The following is a 21,630-nucleotide window of genomic DNA, read 5'->3' as shown; positions in this document are numbered from 1 at the left end:
TGATCATGCATATTCTTTAACATTATTTATAACAACGTTGGAATGTACACATGCAGTGCATGCCAACAAGAAGAAAAGATTCACGTCCTCTTTTCCCCCCTCTCGATGCTTTTGGGTGTCAGCAGTTTGCATGTGGCATCCCACATGATAGCCCACACTGATCCATCCTATCAAGAAGGAACAAAAAAGAATGACATGATAAGATGTTTGAGGTCACAGAGCTGATACTGTGGGCCACAGGCAACAGCCATGCCATCTTCCTCCTGATGATGCATCTCACGCACCTCCAACCACTGACTATTTTAGTGGCCTTCCTCTGCTTCTCCATATATTCTCTGAAGTGCTTGTTGTTTTCTTCCTTCCCCTCCCCCCCCCCCCCCCCCCTCCCTTGTTGTTTCTGCCTGACCACCCTGTCCACCTGGCATTCTGACAAGTTGGTGATAAGTTGGAGATGCCAAACCAGCAAAAGAGTACATGCATGCCTCTTCTGAGTGCTCTCTCTCTCTCTCTCTCTCTCTCTCTCTCTCTCTTATTGTTTTTATTCTTCTTTCCTTCTCTATTTTTTTTCTCTCTGTTGCAGTCTCATGTTATATGCAAGTGTTTTTGGGCAAGCAGGCTTGTGCATCTGACCCATCCTCAGAAGCTCTCATAGCTTGGCAATGTCATCCAGGAACAAAGCCTTATTGCAGAGAGATACCCTTGTCACTAGTCACTTTTCTCATATCTTATCACAGATAAACCATTGAGGAAATCCAAGTTAAGAAATCTTATATACTTTTTTTCTGAAAAAAATCTTAAATTTATTTACCTTAAAAATTACTGTTCTTGGACTCAAAAAGAGGTCACAATCAATCCACCTTCTCAAATTAGACCAGATTTCACTTAATACTGACTCTTCTTGTTCTCCTTTTAAGAAGAAAAAAACGTATTATTATTGTCCTTGTTTATCAATGCTGGTTTGATGGACAAGTTGTGAGATGAAAGTGATACATCACTTGATAGTACCGAGGACTAGGAAGCTTTCAAGACTCATATCTATGAGATTCTAACACTATTCATTACAGAAAAGCTATTCATTCCCCCTCACCTGTCAAGCCAAAAGTGAGAGCATCTACTTGCAGCTCCTACAGATTGCAATCTTGTTTCACCAGAATAAGGTTTACATCTGCCAGTTTGAGAAATGTAGCTCCCTTGTCTAATTCAATATCTGAAGAGGATTACTCCACTGTTATAATGTCTCCAACCTAAGTAAATCCAATGTCATCAGGACAGAAAATTTTGGAGAAAAAGAACAATACGGTCACATGCCAAACACCGGCGGGCATTATTATAACATTAACGATGAAACTAAGCTGATGGGCCTCGCAAATCTAAGATATGTTGAGGAGCTTCATCTATGGTGGATAAATGATTTCCCGGCTCCGGTTTGATAGATTAATGACCATCAAAATGTACAGTGGCACTATAAAACTTACTGCAAAACTACAGCTTTTATAAGAGAATGTTACAAAAGAGCCTGCCATATATACACAAAAGGAAAACTATTCCCTTGCCCTTTACCTCCCAAGAATCATGCCAAGGAGACATTATCCACCCTGTTCTCTCCTCTGTTTAGACATTGCCTTATCGTTCATGGTTGCCTTATGCTACTATTGAACTCCCTTTATATGTTCACCCCTTATGTTACTACCATGATGATATAGCAGAACTTCCAAAGTGCTTTTGAAACAAGTCAAAAATCAGAGGTGTTTTCTATAAGTACCTTAAAATCGATTCTCCAGTTGTGTGACTGTAACAGCCTAGCTTGGAACAGTGTACTATTATACATATGTATACATACACATGGAGAAACATACACATATATATATGTTTCTTTTTATTTGTGTATGTACATACTACTTTTTTATGGCCAGTTAAAAAGAGTCCTGATCAAGTTGGGATGTTAGAACAAGAACAATCTTACTTGCAGATAGAGCTTGTAGAACAACAGGAGGTGACATTGAAGTGGCATAGAGATACCCTATGGGCCTCAACTACCTGCAATCTTGAACCAAAAGAAGGCATTAAATATGTATATGCAAACTAATTCAATTTCTTTTATAAGATACTTAAATTCTGCCAATATTGGTTTGATGAAGGGAAAGCATGGAGTGCAGCATGACAAAGACAATGGTAATTGGACAAGAAGCAAAGAAATAGAAATTCATCATTATCAAACCTTGTATTTCTTGCAGATACGCATGTTCCCGGAAGTTTGCAAAAGCTTCCCCTCCGTGCAATACATCTGCTCGACAAATAACAAGTATCCTTTCCCGGCGGAGGCTCTCCCTCAGCAATTTCCTTCGCCTCTCCCGACTGTGATTGGCCCGAAATCAAATACAAGATAGAGGACAACACCATGCAATTTAGGATGAACTTGTGAAGACAGTATGAAACTTACTGTTGTGTTGGAAAAATCTGGACTGTTGCACCAGATCCTTGTGTTGGAAAATCAAGGAATCCAAAAGGCAATTTTCCTCCCTGTTTAGGAGCATGAAGAATTGAGACACAATGAATAAGAACCCATAGGACAATCTGAACACATATTTGGAAATGCATAACTCATGTTAATGTGGTAATACCGACTGTAATTTGTTCAGACCTTCCCAACTAGAGCAGAATTCATTGCACAGTTCATCACATATCCTGTGCCAAACGTAATAGCTACTTGCTTTCCAATGGATCATGAAACCAACTCTCACATACCAAATATGAGTTTCTCTCCATATGAACAAGATTAAAAAGAGAAGAATATCACAGTGACCTACTGAGGCATCTTGTTGGCTTCATTTAAGTAATGTGCAACAATAATGATCAAAGTATGACCCTTATATTTGATAATTCAAGTCTCAAATAAGTAGCTAATTGTTTCAGCTTCCGATAGAAAGACCAAAGTAGTCTCATACCAAATAAGAGTTTCTCAACATATGAACAAGATTAAAATGAGAAGAATATCACAGTGACTCACCGAAGCACCTTGTTGTCATTTAAGTAATGTGCAACCATAATGATCAAAGTATGACTCTTATATTTGATAATTCAAGTCTCAAATAAGTAGCTAATTGTTTCAGCTTCCATAGAAAGACCAAAGTAGTCTCATACCAACTAAGAGTTTCTCTACATATGAACAAGATTAAAATGAGAAGAATATCACAGTGACTTACTGAGGCATCTTGTTGTTGTCGTTTAAGTACTGTGCAACCACAATGATAAAAGTATGGCCCTTATATTTGATAATTCAAGTCTCAAATAAGTAGCTACTTGTTGCGGCTTCTGATAGAAAGACCAAACTAGTCTCATACCAAATAAGAGTTTCTCTACATATGAGCAAGATTAAAAAGAGAAGAATATCACAGTGACTTACTGAAGCATCTTGTTGTTGTCATTTAAGTAATGTGCAACCATAATGATCAAAGTATGACCTTTATATTTGATAATTCAAGTCTCAAATAAGCAGCTAATTGTTTCAGCTTCCGATAGAAAGACCAAAGTAGTCTCATACCGAATAAGAGTTTCTCTACATATGAACAAGATTAAAATGAGAGGAATATCACAGTGACTTACTGAAGCATCTTGTTGTTATCATTTTAAGTAAAATGAAACCACAATGATCAAAGTATGACCCTTATATTCGATAATTCCAGTCTCAAATAAGTAGCTACTTGTTTCGGCTTCCGATAGAAAGACCAAAGTAGTATCATACCAAATAAGAGTTTCTCTACATATGAACAAGATTAAAATGAGAAGAATATCACAGTGACTCACTGAAGCATCTTATTGTTGTCATTTAAGTAATGTGCAACCATAATGATCAAAGTATGACCTTTATATATGATAATTCAAGTCTCAAATAAGCAGCTAATTGTTTCAGCTTCCGATAGAAAGACCAAAGTAGTCTCATACCAAATATGAGTTTCTCTACATATGAACAAGATTAAAATGAGAAGAATATCACAGTGACTTACTGAAGCATCTTGTTGTTGTCATTTTAAGTAAAATGAAACCACAATGATCAAAGTATGACCCTTATATTCGATAATAAGTAGCTACTTGCTTTGGCTTCTAATAGAAAGACCAAAGTAGCTAATTTGTTTCTCTGTAGAAGTTACTACTATCGAAATATTTCAGTATTTCAATTCATTTTGTTCTGAAACTCCTTTAGGAAAGCAAAAATGGGATTCGTCCAAATAAAAAGGATCAAAATTGTACTTTTATTCACTGTTTAAACTGGTGAAAGGCAGTGTTTTGGATCAGACTCACCATCCTCGAGTGTCTCTACCAATTTAGGGGGACATTCTTGTTTCCTTTCCTTCCCACTGTCGAACAGGGAAAAATGTTTTTGGGTACTGTTGTAGATCACTACAAAATTGAAACAGAAAAAAAGCCTGAATTAATCATCAAGGTTGTGTCGACAACGATAAAAAGCAGTCCACCGATGCGAAATCGAGAATCAAAACGCGGTCTTTCCCCACACAAACCGCATACGATGAGGAAAAGGCTACATGTAATCGGTTCGAATCAAGAAATAAATCGAAATTCATCCGAATGGATCGGAGACGAAGTCGGCGGGAGGAAAAATCTTCGAGGATCAAGAACCCTAATTCCACATCAAGAAGCCGAATTCCCGACGACGGATCGATGAAGCAACTCGTCAAAGACGTGGACGAACCTGCAGGTCGCCGGATTTTGGATGAGCATCCGGAAGAGACCCCCGCGGCCCGCCGAAGAGGGTCGCGAGGGCGGTCCGGTCCTGTACGGCGCGGCGGCGTCACCGTGACCTGTAGGACTGTGGGTGATCGAAGACATGGATGATTAGGGCTTCTTTTGTTAATTGTAATTCTTAAGGGGTTTTATGAGAGAAAATTCGAATATTTTTTGGACCGCAATTTTGCGGTTTAATCCTTTTGCTTATTTAATACTTTGTACATAAAAGTCCTTGCAATTTTTAAATATATTATTCTTTTCCTCGAGCAAATTTTACTAAGACCACTCTACAATATACATTTCATTAGATTCATTCAAAAAAAGCTCATTTTAACTATTATTAATTAACCATGTTTAATAAGTTTTTTTTATTTTAAACAAAAAATATAACCCTGAAAATATCCTTATTATTTTTAAGTGTTTCAAAATATTTTATATGCATTTTTTTGGATTTTCCAAGAATATATATTTTAACTTTCTTTTACATGAATAATTATATAATAAATTAATTTTGTATATATATATATATACATATAATTATATTTTGTATATATATATATACATATAATTATATTTTGTATTTCTTTTGCACCTTAATTTTAAGGTTGTTTACTATTTTGTATGGTTAAGGCACTATTATTATTACAATAATGTAAAATAATTACACCAAAGAAACAACTAAACAACATATAACATCTCACTTCTTTGAGTATTTCATATATATATATATAATATTATTCAAGCATCAAATTTCCAACTGATCAAAAGATGAAACCCACTAATAAAATGGAGAAGTACAAAAACCTAAAAACATGATTGCTGATTACTCCAACTTATTTGTAGCAGTAGCAGAAATCTGCTTCCATCTGTGCTTGATGCAGTTGAACTCCTCCTTACAGCATAGTGTTCTGCAAGGGTGAACACATGCGATTGCATGGCTGCATGCATTAGCGCAGTGCAATACATCAGGAAGATGAAACCCTTGTCTTTGTATCAGTTGCGAGCTCACGAGCTGCTACCGGAGAAGACTCTGAGGTCTAGCGTGAGGGATGAGAGCCACTCAGACTAGCCAAGGAGACTGCCTGTGTAGCCAACCCACTGAGAGTTTTTAGGGCACTGAAACCTGAACCGAGAGGGCATATGGCACAGGCAAGTCATCCTTGGCTTGCCAGAGAGACTCTTCGTCTCCATGCAAGCCCTTTCTTCCTTCCTCGTCTGCTGCCGAGGAAGCTACTCAAGCTTCACATGGATTTATAGATAGCCCACCATGTTGCCTGCTATTGCCGTCCATCTGTAAAGCTTTGGCCATCTGCCGAACATGGAATATGTTGTCGTGGTATCTTATGATATCGTGTATCTTTTAATGCAGAGAATCGATCGGTGGTGGTGAAAAGAGAGCTGCTTCTGTGTCGATCATGCAGAACGAGGAAAGATGCCATGCATCGATTTCGGTAAAAGGAGAGGTTTGTGAGATTAGCAATGGGGACTTTTGCTTCACGTCCTATTGCTCATTCCTAATGCATCACATCCTTCTCTTCATACGAAAGAAAGGAAGAGTGAAAAAAGCAAAATGTTCGATCGACCATCTCCACCACCAAACAAAGTTTTGATTCTTCCCAAGTGGGTGTTTGACTTTCATTTTTGATATATCCATTCACTTTATCGACAATGCGATCTTAACATGCACAATGCCTCGCATGCATAAAGAGAAGATAGATAGATAGATAGAGAGATAGATAGAGAGAGAGAGAGAGAGAGAAGAGGACATGAAGATGAGCAGTACTCATATACACAATGCATAAAATGTTCTGCTATCCCTGTGGTTCCATCGAATCAAAGGCTACCGAGATGTGTAGATCAATGGAGATTTGGCGAAGAGTTTTCCTTTTCCGACGCTATCTTCTTATCTACGGGAATCCTTTCTGCACCACAAAGCCTAGCATTTGGATTGCGCGTAGGAGTTTCGTGATCCTTAGGAGAATATATTCTGGAGGGCAGCAGCTGAAGTAAAGGCAGCAAGCAATAGGAGGCATGAGATCCAAGTAAGGATATGGTCGAGACACACATATATGTATATGTGGCAAGCAGAATCCAAGCTATTCCATGGCCACGCTATAAATGGCTGCCATGGGCAAGCAGTGCAGGTCTGAGCAAGCAGCCAAGGAGGAGAGGTGTGGAAGAGAGGTCTTGCATGGAGATGAGAGTCTGTCTTTGGTAGCCAAGGATGACTTGCCTGTGTCCTCATGGAGGTCCTGGTGGCTGCATGAGGGTTTCAGAAGCTCCATGTGGGTCACTGGGCAGTCTCCTTGGCTAATCAGAGGGACTCTTGTCCCCCATGCTGGACCACTATCTCTTCCCCATTTGCAGGACTTTGGAAGGATACTGAAGATTAGTGTGGGAAGGAAGAAGGGTGAAAGATCAATTTTCGTGGAATCCATGAGATGTAATCAATTTTAGTGGAATCCATGGAAGAAGAAGGATCAAAGATCAGCTTTGACTCACAGGCTTTATCCAAATGAGTCTTTCCATGTCCATTCATTTCTAAGCTAAGAATGCTTTCAGCAATGAGATTTTTGACTCTAGATTGAGTCTATTTCCATACAAGAAATATGAAGACTCTCTCTCTCTCTATCTCTCTCTCTCTCTCTCTCTCTCTCTCTCTCTCTTCCTTTGTTATATGTTAGTTGATACTGCAAAAAGGAATAAAAAAGCTTACAAAGATAGAGAAAAATAAAGAGGAAAGGAAAAAGTCTAAAAGAGATGGCCAAAATGTATAAAACTACAGAGAGGAAACAATTTCTTGATCTCGACAAACCTATAAATTTCTATCTCAAGTGTCATTATACGATCTTTATTGACGAGCAAGTCATAAAGAGAGGTTAATTGATCTGCTGGAAATTCTGATGCCGTAGAGTTGAGCTGAACTAAGTTAATTAATGAATTAAGTAGTTTTAGTGTTTGTAAGGTTTGAGTGTTGAATCACTGAAGATAAAGAATTAAGGGGTATTTTTTCCTTATTTTTTAATAAATAAATTTGTATGATTTCCTTGAAAATACTTCTCTTTTTTAGATTTTCTTTGAATTATGCCCCCTCGTTAGTTATTTCCTTTAGTACCCTTATTTTCTCTAATACCCCAAATGTTCATCGTCATCATCCACCACTCACCACTTCTACCTCACTATTGCCGCTCTGCTCTACCGCGAGATCTTGCCTCCATTATGTTCTTTCAGAGGTTGTTAAGGCTCTTGAGTGTGCTCTCACCCTTGTCCATTACTACTATTGCGAAGGCCCTTGTCCAACACTGTTGTGGTGCTCTCGCCCATTGACTTTGCCCTCACCCTCATGTATCACTATCACCTTTTTTATCCATCACGAGGCCTCACCCTCCTTGGCGCATCTATCATCGACCTTCATTAGCTCCTATCTATCTACCTCTACAAAGATGATGGAAAATCGCCTCTCTAGCTCTCGAGAACAACTAATCCTAATTTGGATTTAGAGCTACACTATCACCGTCTAATCCCATGCTCGATCGAGCCTCTACTGATTGTGCCCATGCCCTCGCCTCTCTAGCTCTCGAGAACAACTACAACAAGAAGATAAGCCTCGAGAAGAACAATGTGGCCTAAACAACATAACGATAGTGATGGATGATGGTCGTAGCAACGAACGAAGGCAATGGTATGTTCAAGGCCTCAATGGCCTTCGTGAGAAAAGTGATCATACGAGGCAAAGATAATCATGACGGGATGAAAATAATGGACGATGAGATATGACAAGGGGCATTGAGGGTATGAGAGAAAATAAAGACGCAAGATGAAAAAATTGGAAATGAGAATATCATTAACAAAAGCCCAAAAGTGAGATTTTTTTGAGAAAAATCATCCAATAATTTTCTATATGAATTAGCTTATTTCAATCATATTTAAAAGAAAAAAAAATCATATTTAAAAGGAATAAATTATCAAGAATGCTTAAGAAATAATAAGAATCAGCAACAGAAATGGACAAAATATGAGGCAATCACGCATTCCATTTCTCATTACAGATATGGAGAATCGTATCCTTCTTACATGCAGAGTATTCTACTCGGGACGGACGCACATCGTATTAGTCATGGCGGCATAGATTCCTCACCCGATTGACTTTTCATAGGGAAGCCAAATCGATGTTGCCCTTCTCTTTCTGGATCGTGTTCTTCCCATCCGAAAGCATGCAGCAATCTTTCATGGATAAGATCGTGGTGAAAAGTCAACCACCTATGTCGGAGGGAATCAAATCATGTGTCTATGATAACAAAGTGGTACTGATGAAGATTGGTCAGAATATAATTTGCACGCATGACGTCAACAGAAAGCAAAGCAAAACCCTCAAGAAATATTTTCTATTTGTCGTCCCAACAAAGTCCACCCTGCTCTGACTACTTCCCCATTTGGCATATGCCATGGTCAAACCCCCCACATCGTCTTCCCATAACACCTCGGTAAACATGCAACAAGATTACCGTGCCTTCAGTAATACAGTCATAAATGTATGCGTTAGATTTAATTTTTATTTTTTTATGATTATATATATACATATTGATAGCAGATAAGATTTTTCGAAATCTCTTTACTCTGTTAAGGGAAATCCTCTATTCTATTGAGAGAAATCAGCTTATAGCATCACTGTAACTTTCTTCTCTACTGCACCTCTATTGTAGCTTCCTCCTCTATTACACCTCTATTGTAGCTTTCGCTTTCTTCTTTACTACTGCGGCTTTTTCCTTTGCTATAACATTACTATGACTTTCTTCATTACTATAGCTTTCTCCTCTGCTGTAGCCGCCGTCGTTGCCGTCGCAGCCGTAGCAATAGCAACAGCAGCAACAACGATATGCTTTTGCCCTACTCACGAAGCTTTTGACTCGTAAACCGTTTACTTTGCATCGATCCAAGATTGGTATCCTTGACATGAGCACGTAGGGCATAATAGCAGATAAGATTTCCCCAACTATACGAGGAAATCTCTTCTTTAATAAAGTTTTTTCAATAATTCTTCTTATCTTCTATTTTTTTCGATATATATATATATATATATATCCAAAATTTAGAGACCAATATAATTCCTCCTCTTGTTTAAATATGTTTCTATTATTTGATTTTGTTGTTCAATCGATTGAAAGTGCTTAGTCAAGTTACTTTATAATTAAACTGTCAACTAATTTAGTTGATAAAAATTTTGATAATATATCGTAACCTCGAATCCTATCTTCATCCTTTATTTGTTAAAAAAAAAAAAAAGATCAATCTATGATCATGCTCGTAGGAGTGATAGAATATTGGGATGAAGATCTCGGATCAATCCCATAATAATGAGACTTCACTTTAAGATAGATTCTCCAAATTCTTTCTAAATTTTATTCTTTTATTTTTATTTTTAAATATTTTATTAGTTTCTTATTTTAAATATTTTAAAATTTAGAGATCAATATAATTTATCCTCTTATTTAAATATGTTTCATTTATTTGATTTTATTGTTTGACTTAGTCATCAAGTTACTTTATAATTAAAGTGTCTTGGTAAAGATTTTGATAATATATCGTAATAATGAGTTTTCACTTTAAGATAGATTTTACATCTCCAAATTCTTTCTAAATTTCATGCTTTTATTTTTTATTTTTAAAATATTTTTTATTAGTTTCTTAATTAAAATCCAAATACCCTATATTTTTAGAAACAGTACTAAGATATTAGAAAGAATAATAAAGATATCGAGTATAAATAATCATGAGATTTCACTTTAAGATAGTGAATTCATATGTCCAGATTCTTTCTAAATTTATTTTTTTATTTTTATTTTATATATTTTTATTAATTTCTTAATTGAAATCCAAATTCTCTATATTTTTACTCTGATGGTAGGTACTAAGGGACTCAGATAGAAAGAAACCAGAATGATGAGCTTCTCTGGATATAATAGTATTCATGTGAGGCAAGCAAGCCTACATGGAGACTTGAGTCTTCTTCTCATGCCTGACCTCGTCGATCTCTCTACCCCAAGGAGAGTAAAGTCTGCAAGGAAACACTATCAACGACACCACAAGCAGTAGTACTTTTGCAAGCATGATGCTAACCTCTTCTCCCAACATCTTGGGTTGGGAAGGGGAGGGAGCAGACCGTATAGTGAATGTAGTCTGTCACCACAGCAAGCTCTCTCGTGGCCAAAATCTTCTGCGCTCAGCATCTCTTCTCCCACGTTTGACTGAGTGTCTGTGAGACACACGAGTTGTTATGGCTTCATGCCTTGAATTAAAATTGAAGCTATTGTGAATTTACGTTGATAGCTTTATGCATGCATACAGCACGTATAGAGATGTAGGTCACAGGTAGAAGACGCACAACACAAAGAGGAAGAGATTTAGGTCTGGCATGGAGGACGAGAGCTTCTCAGGTTAGCCAAGATGACTTGCCCATGAAACCACAAACAGCTCCGAGAAAGCTCAAAACCCTGCGTCAGGACACAGGCAAGTCATTCTTGGCTACCAAAGACAGGCTCTCATCTCCATGTGAGACCTCCCTTCCGCTCGTCCTTCCCTGGTGACACACATCGTTGGCTCCATAGGCCTCCATTTATAGTGTGGGTGCAAGTGAAGAAGAGAGACCAAAGCTTCGACTGAAACCCTAGGTGGATGGATATGGTCAACTTGGCCTTATCATACATAGGATAATATTGCTTTAGCATCTGTTCTCCGATGACATTCTCCGTGCAGAATATATTCTGCTTCGGTCTCATCCTCATCATTCTATTTCCACAAAAAGCATCCGATGAGAAATCCATGTTGACGATCATGGCAGGACAAGCCGGTCAAAGAATGCTATGGCAGGAAGGGGGAGCCACAATAATTAGTCAACGCCAATAACACAGACCATGAACCTTGGATCAACAATTGGACTAATGTTTGTTTTCATGATCTTTTGGCTTCAAGTCAAATCACATGAAATATGTCAGATTAGCCTCACATCCCTAAGCTTTGTATTTTTTTTCTTTTTGCATCACAAATATGATATGAGAATAATTCTTAATTAATCTAAACTAATTAACATTTTTTACAAAATCACAATCATAAAGTTTGTTTGATTAGATATCTCGAAAGCATAACACAAAATCAACTTACATTATTGAAAATATATTACTTTATTTTTCTTTTAAATTATCCATTCAACTAATATAAATATAAAACGTAAGATAGATTAATTTTAATATATCTATCCAGTATTTATTTCGATAATAAAATTGATATATGATCCGATATAGACTTAAACATATAATACACTTTCAACCACATTCATAATGACATTCCATGATATGTCTGATAATAATTCATACAACCACCTTGAAATGGTGAACATTCAATACACAAGCTTTTGAGAATGCTCTTATGAGGAGATTCCAACCCATCTCCAAATAAATATATATGACTACTTAAGAGTAGAGGTGAATAAGGTATATTCATTCTCAAAAGATGATTCAGAACACCACATTTCAATGAATCATCAGAAAACATGCCAGGAACCGAAAGCAAAGAGAAGACTAAGATCACAGCACGAATTTTATTCACTTAGAAAGAAGATTTATGTACAAATAGCAACAAGTTGACTGAGGTAGGTCAGTGGTAAGTATGTACAGTGTGTCAGGGACAATCGTGCCCAAGAATGCAATTAAGCCTTGTCAATTGCTCAAGTCAAAGTACTTTGGATCTGCTGGAAAGTGGTGCTCCACTCGTAACTGTAACAAGTCATGCCGAAGAAAACATATATTAGAAACCAAATCAAGATAAAACACACACACCATCTCCAATGCTTCAAGATCATGCATTTCAAGAACATCAATTACTAATTATGCGCATGACTATCGTTCCAATCCGGAATATCATTCCCCCTCACAACGGCTCACTAAAGACAACCTACACAAGCAAGTGCATAAACACACGTCACAATGACCGACAAGGCAAGAATCTGAGACCTGAAACCATACTAACTGTTTCAGCAACTACAACAGACGTATAAAAGCAGCCCACAATCTCATTGGATACATGTCAACTAAATGCAGATGCAAAGGTCACTTATCACATAATGCAGTATTTCATGTTTATGGGATGTTCATCTAATTAGCAGAGGTATCATGCATCAAATAATTATTCACTCTAAAATTCATTTTCATCGTGTATCAATTCCATAAAAAGGAATGTACTAGGCTCATGAACCGTGATGAACGGAAACAAGTTAAAATCGCTAGCTCAATTCTCAGCACTGCCTAAGTTAGCAAAAGGGCAATGAAAAAAAGAAACCAAGTAACCAAAAACAAGGCAACTTATTTAGTCCATACCTTGCCCTCATCTGTATCTGAGTGCCGTTGAGGAAACACAACTCTGAGATCATTATACAAATAGAAACGACGCCCCCCCATAGTGTCTACACATTTTGTTTCGGGGGCTGAATCAGGGTCAGATTTGCATCTCTGAAATGACTTGGTTGATTTCCTGGTAGAGGAGCACAGAAAACGCAGATGAAGGGCATAACGGAGAGCACCAGCAGTGTTATCGTTGACCTTCAAAGAGCTATGTACAGATGTTCTGCTAGCTAAAGGACACATATCTACATGACAACAGTTATACTTTTCATCTCTTTTAGAATCCATGACAGAATTAGATTGATTTGGTAATTCATTGCAGTCCTCTGAAGAGAAAAACTCAGAGCTTCTCTCCCCTGTGCTTTGTGAGTTAGTAGCCAGGTTACACCGTTGAGTATCATCATTATGCATGCAACCTGAAAGCCAGAGGGATACGGTTCTTAGTGATCAATTTCTCTAACTAATGAATACAATGAGACAGCCAAGCTACTTGCCATGACACTCTCCATGGCCAGCATGATTGGACTTCAGTGTAGTTTCAGAAGCTACTTTCATGTCACTAGAGAGAATTTCTTTTGCTGGATTATTTGAGGATCCATAAGATGCCAGAGTGGCCTTCTGACGCAGGAATGTCTGCTTCAATTTATGTCAATACAAACAAAATGTATCACCAATGTTATTAAATTTGGTACAAGGTAACTGCAGCTTAGATGAAGCTTTCAACAATCGATAGAATAAATTAAGATAAGAAAAGTACAATAACATTTTCAGTTTGGTTCTTTAGCTATGTGTATTTTCCACATAAAAAACCTTTTGACCAGAAATTCAATTTAACCTATTACAAACTGGCAACATAAACAAGAAACAAACATAAATAATATCTCCCACGTACTGTATGTGGAAAAATAAAATTTCATGTAGCCAACGCCAACTAGCTGTTAATGCAGTTATGTTGTTTTTTAGGTTCTAAGATATAGTGGTCATTACATCAAACAAGAAAAAGAAAAAGAAAAGAAGCATAATCCAACAGAAGTTGAATGCTAAAATGAAGTGAGCAATCTCACAGTCAAAAGAAGCAGTATCCTTCAAAGACCTTCTTGTGATTTAATAAAAGTTCAGCTAAACAAGCAAGCTTAATAAAAACAAGTGATGTGAAAGAATGCAACATATGTTGCATTGCAGAAGAAACATATGTTAGGATCGCCCTTGGCGAGAACACCCACCTATTCCATTCAACAAAGGGTTGTCATCTTTAGCTGCAGATTTTTAGTCAGTATATCATGCTTCACATCTGCGACACTATGGTGAATTTCAACAGATAACAGAAAAAACGCCCCAGAACACGCCAAATCTGGAATTTCCAATATGAGTACGACAGCCAGAATTGGTTGATTTCTGCTAATTTCTAAATTTTCAACAACTTTCTGCTGGAAGAAATCATTTCAATTTCTTCTGCTCCTACCATCTTCCCTGGTGAATCAAGTACATCAAAATTAGACTTGTATCCTCCTGGTTTTGATGTATAATTTTACGTCCCTGAAATTTACAGATTTCAGTCCAGCCACCCATACTAGAAAGATGCAAGTGTAATTTCAAGGACTTCTGCAAGATCTCAGGTTTACAAGAGTATAACTAGAAAGACACTAACACAGTTTTGATAAATCTATCTGTAAGCTTTGTGTACCCTCCCCTATGTGCCTAATCTCCACTCAGTCACCTTGACAAATCACATGCTATGGGACACATTTCTATCATATTATGTTAGTACCCATGCAATACTTATAGCTACACCTCTGTGTACGATACTCATACAACTATGCAAAGGACAAATTAGATTACACAATATAAACATTTCGTCATTAGCTTTTTTTAGCAGAAAATTATTGCTTATATATCACCATCATTTTATATCCAAGCATGAAAGAGTTTTTTTTGGTAAAGTTACCCGATAACAGGGGTAAACAAGGAGCGCAGGTCCTAAGCAGTTAAATAACGGTACCTTTGTTCCTGGAGGCATGTCACTCAAATCGTAGTTGCAGAAAAAGGTGTGGAGAGGGGTCATCTCAGGATTGCTAAGGACCTACTAAAACCAACATATCAGGAACTCGTAGCAAAAAAAGAAAACTATTTCTGCACATGTTGGATAATCTACTTTGATTATGGCACAAATATATACTATATAACTGTTAAAAAGGCAAAAGATGTAGCCTGAAGAAACTTCAGAAACATCAGAAATCCTATCAAAAGTCAGTGACCACAGATATCAACATGAAACATTTACTGCATAATTTTTAATGAAAAAAAAAGTGCCGACAGGTGAATATGCTAATATGCACTATGTAGAAGACACCTGAACAAGTGGCAGTCCTTTTGCTTTTCAAATTTCTCTAATTATTAATATAGGGAAATAAACGTCACCTGATTAAATTCCAATAGGTCATCCAATGTTTCCCTCTAAAGTGTATAATTCATAAAAATTATAGTAACGAACCATCGTACTTATTTTCTAAGACAAATGATAATTGGTCTCTCATCCTATTGCCACATAAAGCTATGTATACATCACGCAACAACAACACATAAAAAGAACCCTTCCCTCAGAATTAATTTATGAAAAATGTAAGGTAATTATTTTACCTAGAATGTTCTTGTTTTTTGCCATATTTCACTCATTGACTGAATATCCTCACAATTAATTTATGAAAACTGTAAGATAATGTTTTTACGTGGAGTGTCGTTGCTAGTTATGAAAGTGAAAGAAGTAAAGGACATAACATAAGAATATCTGAATTGATAAGGGAAAAGCGAAATCAACATCTTCAGTATTGAATTATGAAAATTGAAAAATACGGTATTAACTTGTGGAAAATTTAAGAAGACAAATACAGGTCAACTACTAATGCACTTAAAGTAGTATCAGCAAGCATATCAAGTTACCAGCCCTAACTTAAGAACCAACAAAACTTTGAGGTACAAAAAACCAAATACCAGTTGTATGCGCCCTTTCATAGGAATCCGTAGCCAACTTTTGGCTACTCCAGAGTCATTGCTCAGACTTCTTCTTAATTTTGTACCACTATGCTTATTAGAGGGCAAGGCTCCACCAAGGTTGATTGACGCATAGTACAACAACGAGCTATCATCATCAACACTCATCACAGAGAAAGGAAGCTTCTGAGAAGGCGGCGAAAAACTACCACCGGTGACGTTTAGTACAGCCAAAAAACCATCAAAGGTCTGTGAAAAATTGGAAGAAAAATGCAGGTTATGTACGACATGAATGCTTGTGTATTTTAACCTCAGAAGGTTAAAATCAATTTTTATACATCACGGTGAATGAAATATAGAATTGATCTCATACCTGACAGCCTTTTCCAGATGAGAATCTGCCGGATAAGAGAGACTCTTCAAAGGATCCAACTAAGGACCTCCTGACGGGTATCATGCTTGAAGCTCTTATATGATTCATGCAACGAGGTGCAGCCACAGAATCAGGATTGCCATTCCAGCCCTTGTGGCCTATACTAATAGTAGTAATTGTATCCATTTCATCATGCAATATGCTAGCTTCCTCAAATGTATTGGACGTTCTAAAATCAGATTCTTCAGAAAAGAATATCATTTCAGTTTTACTTCCACCATTGGAATCTTCAAGACCCTTCAGAAGCAAAAAGTCACTTTCAATATCCTCTATGATGTCCCTCTGAACTCCTGAAATTTTCATTCTTTCAGACCATCTAGGACCAAGAGGAGACAAGGGAAATGGTGTTGAAAGTGCCTTCTCTGGAGATATGGAAATTCCCCTAGTAAAAGGTCTTGGTTTATTCTGTTTATCAGAATTAACGTTCCATGATGATAAATGATGAGAATGAGAAGAAGGCGCCCTGATATGAGGCCCATAAGGGAAGACATCACAAGTCCTACTCAAGCCACAGGATTCTAGTTGAGTATCGACAGAATTTATGTCAAGCACATCACTGTGGAACTGCTTCCCAAGTGCACTATTGAAAGGAGACAATAAAAGTTTTCGCGGTTGTGATCGACACAAGTCAGTCGGTAAATTAGACTTATCAAGAGCTACAGAAGAATGAGTTTGATCCATTGGTACATTGCCAAAGCCATCGACAGAGGAACCCAACTGACCCGATCCAAAGCCAAAAACTCTAACGACAGGCTTCTGACTGGTGTTATAGAGTTTAGGTAATAGCTTGTTATTTGCATCATTAGTGTCAATCTTCAGACGTTGAAGATCTGCGGCATCACTGATGGAATTTCTATATTCAAATAGCCAATTGGCTTCTTTTAAGTCCTCCAAGGTGGATTTCCTTTGAAACTCACTGGTAGGTGAATGCGAAAAACCTCCTTTACTGCGATAATTTGCACTTCTACCATGCTGACCATCCAAATTGCAGCCACTAATACCACGAGACCGAGGTGGGGTTGACACAAATGTGCTCGGCGATCTCATCCCTTCATCAGCTTCTCCTGGCAGCGCTTGGGGCAAGCCCATTGTTGCAAAGATATAGGTGGCTGAATTCTACTATCTGTATCTTCTCTCTTTACTTGCTGTTAATGCTGATTGGTGACTTAATGCTATCGCCCTAAAGTCATAGCATATTATTTCTACATAACAAACGGGAAGAATTATTCCTCATGCCCTTGTCCAACAAATCCACATCCACAATGTTCACAAGCAAATCTACATCCACAACGTTCAGTACTAAGCAATATGACGCAAAGCGGAATACTAATCTACAGTTCCATTGCAGCTAGTCAGGTATAGGTAAATTATGGTACTCGTAATGCCTAGGATCCAATAAGTTAGCCAGTCCATTTCTACTTCCTCGGTTTTACCAACAATCAAATCCATGCGGGAATAGCAGTACTAACACCTGGAAATTAATGGTACTAGGAAGGCATGGATAAAAAGAGATGATCTTCCAAATCCCTGCCAGCAGGAAGGTGTTGCTGAGGAAAAGCTATCCAAGTAAACAACCAATATCCTAAAACAGAAACGCAACAGCAGATTAGAATTCAACTCTGAAACCCATTTTGGAAGAGGAAGGTAGTAACTTTACATAATTCACATCCAGTAGAAGCAAGTTGACCAATCTAAGTAGAAAACAATTACAGAAAGAGAAGAGGCATATGTATTAGATGAGTTTAATTCCTGGTGATGGTAGGAAAAGGAAGGGCAAGAAGAATCGCACGAACACAGCATGAATCCAATAACTCCATTTCCCACTAAAAATACTAATAAAAATTCGAAAAAAGGACACACTTTTTTCTACCAAATTTGCTTCTTTAAAATGCAGAAGATAAAAACCAGCAAAACAATGTATCCATCACGGCTCATAAAGAAAACCTCCTCAATGCAAATCAACACCTCCACAATAAATCCAAGATCACAAGGACAAGAAACGAAAGAGGGCAGGAAGAAAACAAGAAGCAAATTAAAGAGGTGCCGTTCACGGCACGCATTACCTCCCACCCCTCCTCGTACGCCACACCAACTGACTCCGCCCAAACGAACACGAGATTGTCCGAAGGAAATCGAGCAGAAACGAATCAAAGAAGTTCAAGATCGAGGTGAATCTACCAACCCTAACGATCGGGGGCGTCCCGATTGCCTGCTCCCGCTGGAATTCCGACCAAATCACGCGAGAACGCAACTGGAATTCTCCAACGAAGCAACCCCAACCCGTCCGCCGTCTCTTCCTCTCTCTCTCTCTCTCTCTCTCTCTCTCTCTCTCTCCCGCAATATACTGTCGTTAATGCGGCCTCTGTCCATAGTTGTAATTCCACGTCACTCTCACGTTAATGTTTTGTTCTTTTACCGCAGGAATCTTCCTGCCCTCGTTTACGCGTCACTTCCGACACCCGTTCAGCTTAAATGCTGGACCCACTTTATCTGTCCACTAAAGGAGCGAGTACGGATCGTCGTAAACGTAAACGGGTAAGAGAAATAGACCGAATCCGGTGCTCCGCCAGAACCCCAATCTTAAACAGGTGGATGGCGTTCCTGTTGAGCCGGGTTGACATGAACCGGGATGGATCACCGAACCGGACCGTTCAACCAGATTGGGAAGAATACCTTGACAATTTCAATTAAAATTCTAATTTGACCAGCCAAATTTTGTTCAATAAATCTGAAAATAATTAATATAAGATTTAATGATATTATTTGCCTTAAAAAAATCAAACTATCCATTCCATTTAGTTTATCTTACCTCAATCGATAATGAGTATAAATTTATTTCTGGATTATATCTCTAATATTTTACATAAAATCTTTTTATAATTAGATTTGACCATTTGGTCAAACATTACCTTATGACTTGCGCAGTAACGCTTGACAAGGCAAGTGTCCGATAATTATGATCGACCATCATCATCTCCCATACGATTAAGAATGTGATCACATCATGCATCATGTTGGGACATACATGGTGACAACATATGAAAATTGATTGAGAACATGCAGCATAGTCAAACATGGGATCCAAAAGTCAAATGTTGTGTGCCGCAAATGGTCATTGCCGCTGAATTCAGAGTTGCCGAGAAACTTGAAGTTGTGCATTGAATGGGTCCGATTTGGCTGTGTGCATTAAATTAGAACGGACCGGATTTATGGGCCAGGTCTCGATTCGGTCCGAGCAAAGGAACCGACCCGGTTCGAGTGCTGGAACCGGTTAAACCGACGAAGAATGGACATTCATCGGGGAAGTAAAAGACCAATCTGTCCTTCGCCGCCAGTGACAGCGCTACATCGGTAACGGGTAACATCGTCATTTAGTTCCGTGATGGGATGCTTCTGGACGATCTGTACGTGTGACACACGCGTCGCTTAAACAGAATAAGAGCGGTGCGACGTGTCGACATGATAGTGACAAGGGTGAAGGAGTGGGTTCATCGTACGAGTAATAGTTACTATCCTTACAAATTTCTAATAAAAGATTATAAATATTTTTGTTATTTTTTAACACAATTATATCTAAATTATCATTTTCGTCGGTCAAATTTTTTTCCTAATATTGATTCTATTTAAAAACTTTATAAATTAAGAGGCTCCCATTAATATATAGTTTGATCAACATGGAAAGTTTAAATACTAATTCTTTAAATCATAAATAAATAATCTCGTCATGGTAAGAATATAACTGAATATAACTAAAAAAATTTAACTACTAATTTCGTAATATAGGGTGGGCACAATTGTAAGGCTATGCATTATTTATATTATGACCTCCGAACTGATTACTGTATTATTGTATAAGTGATAAGTCTTATATTCGACGATAAGATTTGAACATATAGGATGACACTAAAATGTTTAGAATGATTGATTGATCGCATTTAATGTCAAACGATCACAATTTACATAAAGTGATGGGCTCTTCTTTCGTTAAAATAGATTGTGACACCTAAGAAGGTTAGGCTTATCCCTTTCTATAGTAATAACAATAAGATGTCAAGAGAGAGAAATGTCCCGTAATATAATGTACTCATTCTACAACAACAAATACGTAGATGAGATTTTTAGGCATGCATGCATGCATGGCTTCACTAAGTTCTAGTGATCTCTTCTTTCTTGGTTTGGGCTACTTGGGCTTCTCATTTGTTTGAGCTGTCTAAAGGTTCAACTCTCATCATTCTCCTTCCTCTCTTCCTCTCTCTCTCTCTCTGTCTCTCTCTCTCTCTCTCTCTCTCTCTTATTGTCTTCTTGCTGGGCCAACCATCACCGACCATTAACTTCTGTCGCCCACACGTCGTCGGCAGTACAAGTGGCGTTAGGATTGTTCCCGGAAACCTCTCAGAAGCTGTGCCAACGCAAGTTTTGGCTGTAGCCAGTCGGCCGGACGGTCTCTGCTGCCCTACCACCACGGCACTCTTGGTTAGGTTGCATGTGCTGGAAACATGCGGTGTTTCCAAGCTCGGCCAAAAGCCACCTGTTTCAGTTCCATTGGCTCCAACCTTATCCGCCTTCCTTGTTTTGCTCGAACTCTCTTGCACTCGTGAGGGGAGGTGTGGACGCACGGCGTGAATTGTCGGCCTCACCACGATTTTGATTTTGGAATCATTCGTTTTGGTTTGACAAAATATAAAATCAAAATCCATTTTAATTTCGGTTCGAATTTGATTTTTTTTTACAATTTTTTATAAAATATATAATATAAAATTATATAAATTTATTTTTAAAATTAAAAAAATGATATTTAATTAGTGAATATATAATGATATAATAAAAAAAATTGATATAAAATGATAATATTTAATCACTATTGGTGCCAAATGATCTCACGGTCACTTCGGTTGATACGTCGAATGACTTAGAGTTTATTGTTTTGCGAACGATCTTTTTATTTTGTTTTATCGTATTTTATCTAGTTGTTGATGTATGCTTAAGCTTCTATTGATATTGAGATTATGTTCGATCTGATTTCATTTAAGATTTATCCTTCTGCACTAAAGGTTTGCTCTAACAATTATTGTC

At 37.7% G+C, this 21,630-nt stretch overlaps 1 protein-coding gene and 1 long non-coding RNA gene across 11 annotated transcripts; both read right to left on the bottom strand.

Moving 5' to 3' along the window:
- Positions 1-4,878, bottom strand: LOC108952104 (uncharacterized). Of its 5 annotated transcripts, none has more exons than XR_010515232.1 (6): positions 4,709-4,878; positions 4,300-4,398; positions 2,441-2,520; positions 2,219-2,355; positions 1,964-2,044; positions 1-1,244 (listed from the first exon to the last, which is right to left on the bottom strand). It is a non-coding gene; the product is annotated as an uncharacterized LOC108952104 (long non-coding RNA). The 5 variants fall into 5 exon arrangements; XR_010515230.1 differs by having other exon boundaries at positions 1,964-2,037; XR_010515231.1 differs by having other exon boundaries at positions 1-2,044.
- Positions 4,879-12,312: 7,434 nt separating this feature from the next.
- LOC103992551 (uncharacterized) lies at positions 12,313-18,889 on the bottom strand. 6 transcript variants are annotated; one of them, XM_065193061.1, is made up of 8 exons: positions 18,740-18,889; positions 18,029-18,139; positions 16,498-17,835; positions 16,125-16,373; positions 15,136-15,216; positions 13,631-13,769; positions 13,113-13,552; positions 12,313-12,512 (listed from the first exon to the last, which is right to left on the bottom strand). In XM_065193061.1, the coding sequence occupies exons 3-8, from the start codon at positions 17,644-17,646 to the stop codon at positions 12,456-12,458; spliced, it is 2,115 nt and encodes a 704-aa protein (XP_065049133.1). In that variant the 5' UTR covers positions 17,647-17,835; positions 18,029-18,139; positions 18,740-18,889; the 3' UTR covers positions 12,313-12,455. The 6 variants fall into 6 exon arrangements, with proteins under 6 accessions (XP_065049133.1, XP_065049134.1, XP_009410566.2 ...); XM_065193062.1 differs by having other exon boundaries at positions 18,621-18,879; XM_009412291.3 differs by having other exon boundaries at positions 16,498-18,139.
- Between the last annotated feature and the right edge of the window lie 2,741 nt (positions 18,890-21,630).

Source organism: Musa acuminata, chromosome BXJ1-7 (genome assembly GCF_036884655.1).
Source record: "Musa acuminata AAA Group cultivar baxijiao chromosome BXJ1-7, Cavendish_Baxijiao_AAA, whole genome shotgun sequence".
Lineage (NCBI taxonomy): Eukaryota > Viridiplantae > Streptophyta > Magnoliopsida > Zingiberales > Musaceae > Musa > Musa acuminata.
Note: the sequence above shows the minus strand (reverse complement) of the source record. Positions and strands in the feature narration are given on the sequence as shown.